We start from the raw sequence: 12,602 nt of genomic DNA on the forward strand, positions 1-12,602 counted from the left end.
AGTGTCTTGTACAATTTTCATCATTATTTGTACTTCTTCATTGGCAGACGTACATAATACAGGAGACCATTCCGAATGCCACCTTTACATTCTTACCTACCTGTATTGCTACCTATAGGAACCTATGCACTTGCTCGCTAAGATCACTCTCTCTCTCTCTCTCTCTCTCTCTCTCTCTCTCTCTCCCTCCATCTTCCGTTTTGGATATATTGCCCCTTATTATGTATTCTCTTCTACCGTTTGGCCTCCCCAAATGTATTACCTCACATTTATCAGAATTAAACTCCATCTGTCACTTCCCTGCCCACTCCACCAAACCAACCATGACATTTTGGAGCTTACTGCTATCCTCTACACTATCCACAACACAGCCACTTTCAGTCATCTGCAAATTTCCAATTGTACCCCCATGTTCAAGTCCAAATCATTAATGTATACTACAAAAGTAGGAGTCCCAATATGAGCCCTGTGGAACATCATATGAAACAGCTTTCCATGCTGGAAGGCAGCCATCAAATGGTTGTTCTTGGTTTTCATTACTAAGTCAACTTGGATCCAATTCAGTACATTACCCTGTATTACATAGGATTTTACTTTTTTGACCAGTCTGTCTTGTGGGACCTTGTCAAATGCCTTACTAGAATCCCAGTAGACAACATCTTAGATTAGATTACTTAGTGTGGAAACAGGCCCTTCGGCCCAACAAGTCCACACCGCCCCGCCGAAGCGCAACCCAACCATATCCCTACATTTACCCCTTACCTAACACTACAGGCAATTTAGCATGGTCAATTCACCTGACCTGCACATCTTTGGACTGTGGGAGGAAACCGGAGCACCCAGAGGAAACCCCACACAGACACGGGGAGAACGTGCAAACCCCATACAGTCAGTCGCCTGAGGCGGGAATTGAACCCGGGTCTCTAGCACTGTGAGGCAGCAGTGCTAACCACTGTACCACCGTGCCGCCCACATCCATTGCACTACTCTCATCAATCCTCCTTGTCACTTTCTCAAAGAATTCAGTCAAATGTTTAAGATATGACCTTCCCTTAACAAGGCCATACTGACTAGTCCATGCTTTTAAATGTCATTTTATGTGATCTATCAGAATTGATTGTAACAATTTCCCCACCTCCAAAGTAAGACTAACTGGCCTTAATTGTTTGGCATTTCCTTTGTACCCTTTCTAAACAACGGAACCACATTTGCATTCTTCCATGCATCTGGCATCTCACCTGTGTCTGGTGAAGATTAGAGAATAATCCTTAGAGCATCTGCTATTTCCTCCTTGAATTCCTTCAGTATCCTTGGGAAGGTTCCATCTGGTCCTGGTTACTTATCCACTTTCAAGGAATTCATGTCTAACACTTAATCTCATTATGATTAAGTCTAATCTCATTATGATTATTTTGAACAATGTTTCACACCAGAAGTAATCTTTTTGGATTACTTTATCCACATCATTCCTTTCCTTTGTGAATACAGAGACAAAGAATTCTTCCCATATCCTCTGCACTTTCACACAAGTTCCTTTCATCTCTGATAGGTCCCACCTTTTCCTCAACGATCCCTTTGCTTTTTATATGCTGTCAAGCATTTTTGGGTTTTCCTTTGTGTTGCTTGCTAATTTTTTTTATGCTCTCTTTGATTCCCTTATTTCTTTTTAACTTGATCCCTGTACTTTTTATGCTCCTTTCAGCTATGTGTACTGTTTCAAGACTATTGTGCACTTGCTTTTTTTGTTTAATCTTCCCCTGTATTTTTCTAGACAACCAGGGTGCTCAAGATTTGGCAGTACTATTCTTATTTTTGGAGAGTCATGCTTGTACCACATGGATCTCATGTTTTAGTGCCTTCCACTTGTTTTTCCTTTCGCAGTCCTGTCTGGTCCACCTCAACCAAATCACCTCTCTTCTGTAAAATTTGCCTTCTCCCCCCATTGAAAACTTTAACTCTGAATTTATCTGTCCTCTTTTCAGTAATAATATTAGGACTAACCAAATTATGGTCACACACAATCATTTCATCCACTTGTCCATCTTCATTTCCCACAACTAAATCCAGAATTGCATCTCCTTTCGTTAGACTTGTCATATATTGCTTAATAAACTTTCCTGGACACAGTACATGAATTTTTCACTTCAATTTCCCTTATATTGTTTGAAAACCAGTTGTTGAGATAGTTAGTCGCCTACTATCATTGCCCTCTTATTCCTACAAGCAGAAATTTGTCAGGATCTGTTCTTCTATTTCTCCCCTTCATTATTTAGGGGTGTGTACTCCTAGTTGTGTGACTGCCTATTTTTTATTTTTAAGCTCAACCCATAAAGCCCCCATTCGTTAACCTAAATAAAACAAAGAACTGTGGATGCTGTAAATCAGAAAAAAAAACAGGAATTGCTGGAAAAGCTCAGCAGGTCTGGCAGCAAATGTTGTCAGACCTGCTGAGCTTTTCCAGCAACTTCTGTTTTTGTTTCATTTGTTAACCTGTTTAGTATATCATCCAGAGTCGCAAAGTGTGGCGCTGTATACCACAGCAGGTTAGGCAGCATCCGAAAAGCCTGTGCTTTTCTACCACTACACTTGACAGATGCTGGAGATCAGAGTTGCAGTCCTCACTTTCTCCTAGCACATCATCCAGTTGGTTTATTATGATGATCCAATAATTCATGGTCACCGTACCTATTATTAGCTTTTTGATTCAACTGTGAACTAGGAGTAGGCTATTTGATGGAGAAGGCTTAAAGAACCATTCAGCATGATCATGGCTGATTGTCTACCTCAATACTATATTTCTGCTCTCTTCTCATACCCTTTGCCTTTTAAAATCTAAAAATAATCTATTTGTATTTCTTCATGTACTTATTAACTGAATTTAAGTTACCCAGTCATGTGCTGTTTTAAACCAACATCTTCAGATCATTAATCCAGGTCCAGCAGGATAACTATTAAACTCCTGTTACATTAATTTGAGTTACATTAACATATGTAAAGAGCTGTTGGAAATTAAGACCAGATGTGCTCAAATGGAAAGATGTAGTTTGGAGATACTGGAGGGGTTTTGGGAAGAAAAGCATTCAACATCAAACACGTCCTATTTTCTGCAGTCCTGGTCTGTGTTTACTGAAATGTTCCTTTTCAATTCAGTTTGCCAGAAGTCCCTTCATTGGTGGAAGTACCATGTTTATCAGCTCAGTTAGATGAAAGCTTGTTCAGTTTTGTCAAGGACCGAATCTTTAGCCATGGAGCAATCGCATCTCGCCCTCCTGTTCAGATAGACGAACTGACTGAAAGGCCTGGAGGGATTCTTGTGCGATGGTGCAAGGTGAGAATATCTCCAAAATAGAACTGAATGTGGATCCTGGATGGAGAGATGTCTTCCTTTTTCCCTTTCTCCCAACACTTGTCTCTCTTGCTCCCCCAACCGCCAACATTAACACTGTCCATTACCAAGTTAATAGAAAAAAAAAGTGTAGGGGCAACTACATTCATGTGAAATGGGACTAAAACTTCAAGGTGATTTCAGAGTAAACCCAAAGGCTGTTAATCTTATGAGAAAGGCTGCCACGTAGAACAGGAGTAGGCCAAATAGCTCCATGAGCCTATTCATCCATTCAGTTAACTCATGGCAGAATGGGCAGCAAGATCCTGTGGTGGATTTGTTGTTCCATTCCTGCCCTTTTGTGACTATTATCATGCCTCTATTTTCTCATGCTGTTGAGCCTGTCTCATGGAGCTGAAACCCTGGTGAATACCTATATCAGTGCATTTGTCCTGAATTTTAACAGGACATGGAACAGAATGAAATTGGATTCTCAATGTGTTCGTTCACGTATATTATGCCATCCCCTCACCTTAATCTCTTCTCCCTCTGTACCCTTTATTTGATCACTCGTCAATCATGCTTCCTGAACACCATGGGTTGAATGCTGAGTAGCTGCTTGTTGACATCCATTTTGAACAGGCAGCTGACTAGTACAACAATGATTTGTTTGCTCAGTATTCCATTCCAGGCAGACTCTGATTTGTCAATTTCCCTTGGGGACTGGACAATCAAAGATGATGGGAACATTTACATGGTTGTTTCCGGAGGCTGAGATTGAAAGATAATGAATGCATGGAGGATAGAGAAGGTTGATCCTTGTCCTAACTCCCATTCTCTTTGACCAGGATTGCCTTGATTTGAGCAAAGAATTTTTTCCCATCTGCCCTCTTCCCACCCTCAAAAGAATTCTGCATGTGTTTTATAACTTAACTGAATGATGCATGAATGTTAAAACCATAGAAATGATACAGCACAGAAGGTAGTGATTTGGCCCATCTTGTCCATGCTGAACCAAAGACATTGAGATGCCCTTTCTAAGGAGCCCACTTATACTAGTGGACAGGAAACGTCAGAGGAAAGAAATGAATTAAGTGGCTTCCCTAGCAGGCTTGATACAGGCATGTCTGAAAGTTACCAGCAGAGGGAGAACAGTTGTATTGATTACAAATATTAAATTAATATATAACCAGAAAATGCTGGAAGCACTCACTGCATTGGCTAGTTTAGTTCTGATTTCAGTTTTTGTCTTTGGTTTCAAAATTGTCTAGATTTGATTTTGCAGTTTTAAATGCTACTGAATCTCAAGTGTTAATAACATTTGGTTTTCCAGTTTCACTTCATTCAGAGAAGTGTTTGCACTTCATAATACAAATTCAGGTCAGCATCAATCTGAGGTCTGGAGTGATGGTGAAGTGGGACTTGAACCTGGGTGGCAGTGGCTCTCTGTAATGCCAGAGGTTATTACTACTCATTGTCGAGTTTTGGCCTTGTAAATGATGCAGATAGAAGCTAATGGATGTCTTCTGCTTTAATTTAGGTTGATGACGACTTTGTGGCACAAGAGTATCGACTGCAGTTCTGTAAAAATTCTACCTGTCAATTTGATGATGTCTACATTGGACCTGATACTGAATTTGTAGTTTTGCACATTGACCCCAATGTTGACTACATGTTCCGTGTTTGTGCACGGGGAGAGGGGCGCATGGAGTGGAGTCCTTGGAGTATTCCGCAGAGTGGGTATACCACTCTGACTGCACATGGTCAGTTAGTGCTCTCTAGATTTCTCTATTTGATTCCTCCATCCCAGACATACTTGCTTTCTGATCTTTCAGCTGTGTGACTTGCTGGTTTGCTTGCTTTCTTGATTTCGGTTACCCTCAAGGACTATGAAAGCTAGTTGCCTTAGGTCAGTCACTCAGCAAAAATGGTATTAATCTAAGATCTTCATGTAGTGTTTAGGATAACAAAAGGATATTTTAAAAAATGGTGTTGAGGTAGAGTTACACTCGGTAACTAAGGGCAAGTTTTTATTTGAGAGAGCTGACAAAGTTAAATAGACAGGAATACATATTCATTATTATTAAATCTTCTCGATAGAGTGGATCACCGGTTGCGAAGGGTTTAGTCTCAGCAGTCGTAGGGACATGGCACTTCGGAATGATTCTCCTTCATCTGGTGTGTTGTATTCCAAGGAGCCCACTTATACTAGTGGACAGACTCTGACATTTCGGTAAGTACTTTTATACCGCCATTGTGTATTTTTAAAACACTTACAGTAAATGTACTAAGTGTAATAGGCTCCAGTGTTGCGCTGACTCCAGCTTAGAAGTCAAGTAGTGTTTGATCAAGAGCAGTCAACATGTTAAACAAACTGCCTGAGGACACTCAGCAAAATCACCAAAGGGCTTCTTAAATGCAAGCGGTCCCCAGGTTACAAATTTCTGACTTGCAAATGTTTCTACATAAACATGTAATTCCATACAGCAGGTATATTAATATTAAAGATCTGACATTGCAAATGTTTCCTCATATTCCCTAACCATGAGTTTATATTTTCCTATTGTGATCTGACTTGCATACAAATCAATTTACAAACAGACTGCAGATAAGAGCCCATTAGGGAAGTCTGGTTAGAACTGTACAGTGTGTTAGTGAGGTCTCATCTGGCATAATGTGTACAGTTTTGGTCCCTGTACCTTTTTTTTAAAAAAAAATGCACTGACATTTGAGGCAGTTCAAGAGATTCAAGTGGCTAAACACTAATGAATAATCTTCACAAAACATACATGATTCTGAGGGGGCTTGACATAGGGAAATACAGAGGAACCTCTATTATCTGATTATCAATTATCTGAAGATCATCTCCAGATCCTGATAGAAACATTACATCAGAGATGTTTTAATGCTGATCGTGTCTTTTGTTTATAATAATAAAGTGAACTTGGCTTACAGTCCTGTACATTGATGGGAGAGCCCGCCCACCCCCCAGCGTTCCCTGGAGTTCTACACAGGGGTGTACCCTAAACCACCCTTTGCCAGATAACCTCTCCAACATAGTTTCCACCTTTGCCCTGTATGGGACAGTAAAAAAGTTGCTGTAAAAAGTTTGTGTGTGCGTGCACGCAAGCTGTGTTGAGACTCGCCTCCCAAAAGAAGCAGCAGTCTTACTGTTGGAATCCAATCTGCGGGGGTGGCTAGGGGGCTCGTGCATGGTGTGCTGCTGCTAAGTCTGCTCCCCATTCAGGAGACTAAGCAAGTACTCGCTGTGTCAATCACATTGAACTGATGGGGGGGGGGGGCTTCAATGCTGCTTTAGTGTGTCTGCTCAGAAACAAACCCTGAGAGAGGAAAAAGGAAACTTAAAAAAAACTGAGGCCCAGAGGAGAGGCATTGAATAGATTAACTGAATAATCAATTATCCAAACGAAATAGTGCCCGCCCATCGTGTTCAGATAATCTAGGTTCCTCTATAGTTACAAAATAAGGGGACACGAGTTTTAAAACTGGGATGGAAAGGGATTAGTGAATGTCTGGAATTCTGTACCTCAGTTGTGTATTTAAGAGGCTTTTTAAAACTTTTAAAGGAGTTGAGGGCATTGAGGCCTGCGGAAATTGCCCTTTATCTGATTGAATGTTGGACCAGGCTTGAGGGGGTCAAATGGCCTGCTCCTGTTCCTCTTTCTTATGAAAGGTGCTACAGAAAAGCAAATTATTTATGTTCCTTTCCATTTTGTTCTTGGTTTTAAAATTGAGCATTACACCTGCCTAATTGATACTGAAGCTGCATCTAAATTCAAAATTAAGGGATTTACCCAATTTGCACGCAGCAGTTTCCTCTTAAAGCAATGACCAGACACACTTTTTTCCAATATTTATTCATCAGATTCATTGTTTACCTCTAATGTCCATGGTACAAATAATGAAGTTGATGTGGATAAAGTGCAGAAATTGTTGCTTTAATACTCCCGGCTTAATGCTGTGATAGCTGAGTGGCGCAGCAAGAGCATGTAGGGCCCATTACGCACAGGTCACTGGTTCAAAGCCGTCCTCTATTTGAGAGCTCCATGTTGCCAAGTGCACCACAGTTAATCTGTAACTACACTCTGTTCTGCACCCTGTATTAGTTGGAGCTAAAAGGAGAGGTTAAATGGGTTGGGACTATTTCACCTGGAGTGTTGGAGGCTGAGGGGCAAGGATAAGGTAAATAGAAAAAGTCTTTCCGTGGGGGGGGGGGGGGGGGGTCTAAAACTAGAGGGTGTTGGTGTAAAGTGAGAGTCATAGAGATGTACAGCACGGAAATAGACCCTTTGGTCCAACTCATCCACTGATCAGACCATCTAGACCCACCCGCCAGCACCTGGACCATATCCCTCCAAACCCTTCCTATTCATATACCTATCCAGATGCATTTTAAATGCTGCAATTGTACTAGCCTCTGCCACTTTCTCTGGCAGCCCATTCTACACATGCACTACCCTCTATGTAAAAGTTGCCCTTTTAGGTCCCTTTTATATCTTTCCCCTATCACCCTAAATCTATGCCCTCAAGTTCTGGACTCTCCAACCCCAGGGGAAAAAGATCTTTGCCCACTTACCCTATCCATGCGCCTCATGATTTTCTCAGGTCACCTCTCAGCCTCTGATACTCTAGGGAAAACAGCCCCAGCCTGTTCAGCTTCTCCCTGTAGCTCAAGCTTTCCAACCCTGGCAACATCCTTGTAAATCTTTTCTGAACCCCTTCAAGTTTCACAACCTCCTGCCAATAGGAAGGAGACCAGAATTCCACGCAATATTCCAAAAGTGGCCTAACCAATGTCCTGTACAGCTACAGCACTACCTCCCAACTCCTCTAATCAATACTCTGACCAATAAAGGAAAGCATACCAAACGCCGCCTTCACTATCCTATCTACCTGCGACTCCACTTTCAAGGAGCTATGAACCTGCACTCCAAGGTCTCTTTGTTCAGCAACACTCCCTAGGACCTTACCATTAGGTGTATAAGTCCTGCTAAGATTTGCTTTCCCAAAATGCAACACCTCACATTTATCTAAATTAATCTCCATCTGCCACTTGTCAGCTAATGGCCCATCTGATCAAGATCTCGTTGTAATCCAAAGGGAAGAATTTAAAAGGGTTCGAAGGGGTAACATTCAGAGGGTTGTACATGTATCAAATGAGTTGCCAGAGAAAATGGTGGAGGCTGGTACAATGACAACATTTAAAAGGCATTTGGATGAGTACATGAATAGGAAGGGTTTAGAAGGGTATGGGCCAGTTCTGGCACATAGGACTAAATTTGTTCAGGATAGCTAGTTGGCATGGATGAGTTGGACCAAAGGGTCTGTTTCTGTATATTTGCTGTATGTTTCTATGATTGTGAGTTAGGCACAGGCCATTGCAATCCATGCATTCTACTATTCAGCTTTGTTGTTAATAAAAGAATATTTGCGACTTGGTGTCATTCCTACTTGATGTTCTTTCACTACTTGCCTAAGCCATGGCTATTCTTTTATTGAAATCCAAAATTTGGACACCTCATTACAGTTTAAAATTGAAGAAAGGCAATGGCATTGGTGAGAGATACAGAAGCATGAGTGCAAGTGTTGCAATTCTCTGCTGCTTCTCTCTCCAGTCCTGGGCCCTGCAGCCTTGGCTTAAATTCTGGGTCTCATTTGCAAATTCATGGGTGTAGGTTTGCTCGCTCTGCTGGACAAGCAAAACTAGCGTCATTTACAATGTACCTTGCAAGAACTGTAACAAACACTATATTGGACAAACAGGCAGAAAACTAGCTACCAGGATACATGATCAACTAGCCACAAAAAGACATGACCCACTCTCACTAGTACCCTTACATACAGATGAGGAAGGACACCACTTCGACTGGGACAATACATCCATCCTCTGACAAGCTAAACAGAGACATGCACGTGAATTCCTAGAGACATGGCATTCCAACCAGAACATTATCAACAAACAGATTGACTTGGATCCCATTTGCCACTAAGAAAAAGAACAGGAAATGACATCACCAACCCAAGGAAACCTAAACGCAAATACCAAGTGGGGCCATGCCACCAGTGCTTCATCTGGGGGCTCACTGATATTACTTAGTATGGTGACAAAATGTCTGAAAAGAAACCTTCCAGCTCAGTGAGCAAACTTACATCTAGAACCTCAACCTGAGCTACAAATCTTTGCAAATTCATGTCCCCTCCCCACTCCCTTAAGTACCACATTTCTGCTCTTCACTCTGCTACAGAGTCCTTCATTTAACCATGACAGTCCTGTCCCATCTCTTCCCTCTTTCTGCTTTTAAAAAACCTCCCCCAAAACAGATTTGACTGTCTTTCAATTTCCAAGTCCTCTTTTAAACTTTCCATTCACTGCACCTTTTAACATAAGCTCTGTATATAAGGAATACTGTAGAATTGTGAATTGTTGCCCACTTATACTGAGTACCACATCTGTATTGCTCATTAAGTGTATACCATTCTATATGTCCATTTGGTATTCTACATTGAGACATTGCAAATGTAAATAATTATAGTTTTAATTCTTACTTTCAAGGCTCATAAGTTTCTGGGTGGGTGTCTCTAAATAGCAATGCATAAGAATTCAAAATTGAGAGAGATAAATGGAACTTAATCTGTAATTATTGTTCCTTTTGTATTCACAAACTATCACAATCATATTTTTGAGTAACTGAAATTTAGAGGTAATGGTTACACCATTGTACTTTTAATAATGCATTAAACTGGAAATGTGGGCTAATTTACACTCTAAAGCAGCTGATTCAGCCTTATTGCCTCCAGTAATTAAAAGGTGGTTCCTTCTTCAAGACAAGCAAAATAGTGAGTAAATTTTGAAGTTTGTTAAACTTTGATGCACCATCAAATATTCACTTTCTGCACTACTGACACACAATGGCAGTAATGTACCATTTATAAGATGCTCAATAGTAATTCATGGTTCCTTAAAGAGGACCGGTGACTTGGAAGACCCAGGGCAACAGACAGGGGAACACCAACAAACTCAAATTCTCCTCCAGGTCCCCCACAGTCCTTTGAAATTGTATTGCTGTTCCTTCCTTTCACCAGTGGGTCAAAATCCCAAAATTCCCTTCCAAACAGCAGATGTACCCACACCACATGAACTGCAGCTTTTCAACAAGGGAGCTCATCATAAAGGCAACTAGAGATGGGCAATAAATATTGGCCTTGCCAGTGATAACCATATCCTGTAAGTGAACAAAAGTTATTGGAGATTGAGCTACTTTCCAGGTTTATAAACCAGCTGTCAATCTATACTTGTTTATGCTTGGTGACAAAAAAACTAGTGACTTTTATACCACATCTCTATACTGTGAGCTTATTTCTTGATTTATGAGCAAGTTGCACTATTCAAATGTGTTAGTTGTGTTTTTTTATTTCCTCAGCATTAACTTGCTACTTAAGTATTCAGCAGAATGTTTTTACTGGCTGTACTTTGTTTTGTTCCCAGAATGGAGGCGACAGGACTCCCAGATAAGAGAGACAGTATTGGTGTGTGTGTTGAGCCACAGAATGAGTGTGATTCCTTACAAAGAGACAAGGCCGTTTGCATCAGCTCAAATGGTAAAGAAACTGGGGATGTTTTGTGTGGGTCAGGCTAAGAGTCCATTTTGCACAATATGATACACCTCACCAGTCAATGTTGCTTTGTGACATTCGGAAGCAACTTTTCCTCTCCTCCCCTCCCAGGCTGAAATTGGCTAACTCAGTGGAGACTGGGTATGCACCTACAGCTGCTGTTGGCTTTGAGTTGGTAGTAAAGTTTAAACTTTCCCATTGCTGACCTAAGTACAATACTGAGAAAATGATACATTAACAAAGGTCTGATCATTTGAATGCAATGTTAAACTAGGCTGGTGACCACCTTATGGCACTCGTGATCTCTGAAAATACCACAAAAAGGAATTTCCCCTGGAACTGTGGTCAGTTCACCAGCTTCCCTTGACTAGCATCTTTAAGGCATAACTGCTTATTTATCTTATTTGTTAGACAAAGTACAAACTTTGCATAAAAGTTGCCTTTTAATGGAGTAATTTGATTTCGAAGGAGTTGTACAGCACAGAACAGACCCTTCCGTCCAATTCATCCACAGCAACCAGATACCCCAACCCAATCTAGTCCCACCTGCCACAACCTGGCCCATATCCCTCCAAACCCTTTCTATTCATATTACTCCTGATGCCTTTTAAATATTGCCCTTGTACTCGCCTCCACCACTTCCTCGAGCAGTCCATTCCACACACACCATCCTCAGCATAAAAAGGTTGCCCTTAGGTCTTTTTTTTTAATCTTTCCCATCTCACCCTAAATCTATGCCCTCTAGTTCTGGATTCTCATTTCATGAACCAGAGAAAGGGTTGGTCCACCAAAGGATAAGGAAGGAAGGCTGTGTCCAACCTGAGAAAGTGGGTGGCGCGGTGGTTGTGGTTAGCACTGCAGCCTCTCAGCGCCAGGATCCTCGGTTCGATTCCAGCCTCGGGTGACTGGCTGTGTAGAGTTTGCACATTCTCCCTGTGTCTGTGCGAGTTTCTTCCCAGTCCAAAGATGTGCAGGTCAGGTGAATGGAACTGGGTGGGTTTCTCTTCAGAGCATCAGTGTGGACTTGTTGGGCCGAAGGCCCTGTTTCTACACTGTAGGGAATGTAATCTTAAAAAAAGGCGAGATTCTCAATGATTTACTTTGCATCAGTGTTCACAGAGGAACATGATGAATGTTCAGATTAGATATAGACATTTGTTCACTCTGGATCACGTTGACATAAAGAGGGAAGATGTGTTGGGTCGGCTAAAGGACATTAAAGTGGACAAATCTCCAGGACCAGTTGGGATCTATCCCAGATTGCTAAGGGAGGCGAGAGAGGAAATAGCTGGGGCCCTGACATATCTTTGCAGTATCCTTTAACACAGGTGAAGTGCCAGAGGACTGGAGAGTTGCTCATATCCCCCTGTACAAGAAGGGTAGTCTGGATATTCCAGGTAACTATAGACCAGTGCCTGACATCAGTGGTGGGAAAGTTGCTGGAGAAGGTACTGAGGGATAAGGCCATTATTTTCCAAATACAAATAGATTTTATCAGTGACAGGCAACATGGTTTTGTGCAGGGTAGATTGTGCCTCACAAATTTAGAGTTCTTTAAGTGACCAAGGTGATAGATGAAGGGCTATAGCTGTCATATACATGGACTTTAATAAGGCATTTGGTAAGGTTCCCCATGGTAAAC

The 12,602-nt window shown here is 41.5% G+C and overlaps 1 protein-coding gene across 5 annotated transcripts in view; it reads left to right on the forward strand.

Annotated features, from left to right (window-relative positions):
* The window catches only part of crlf3 (cytokine receptor-like factor 3), a 77,384-nt gene that overhangs the window by 56,449 nt on the left and 8,333 nt on the right, over positions 1-12,602 (forward strand). For all 5 annotated transcript variants that reach the window (XM_043715124.2, XM_043715125.2, XM_088000763.1 and 2 more), the window contains 4 exons: positions 3,151-3,328; positions 4,866-5,088; positions 5,426-5,558; positions 10,833-10,945. In XM_043715124.2, coding sequence (XP_043571059.1) covers positions 3,151-3,328; positions 4,866-5,088; positions 5,426-5,558; positions 10,833-10,945 — 647 coding nt within the window. The remainder of the gene's footprint in view (positions 1-3,150; positions 3,329-4,865; positions 5,089-5,425; positions 5,559-10,832; positions 10,946-12,602) is intronic.

Source organism: Chiloscyllium plagiosum, unplaced genomic scaffold (assembly GCF_037043375.1).
Source record: "Chiloscyllium plagiosum isolate Xiang-an unplaced genomic scaffold, Cpla_swu_hap1 HiC_scaffold_25, whole genome shotgun sequence".
Lineage (NCBI taxonomy): Eukaryota > Metazoa > Chordata > Chondrichthyes > Orectolobiformes > Hemiscylliidae > Chiloscyllium > Chiloscyllium plagiosum.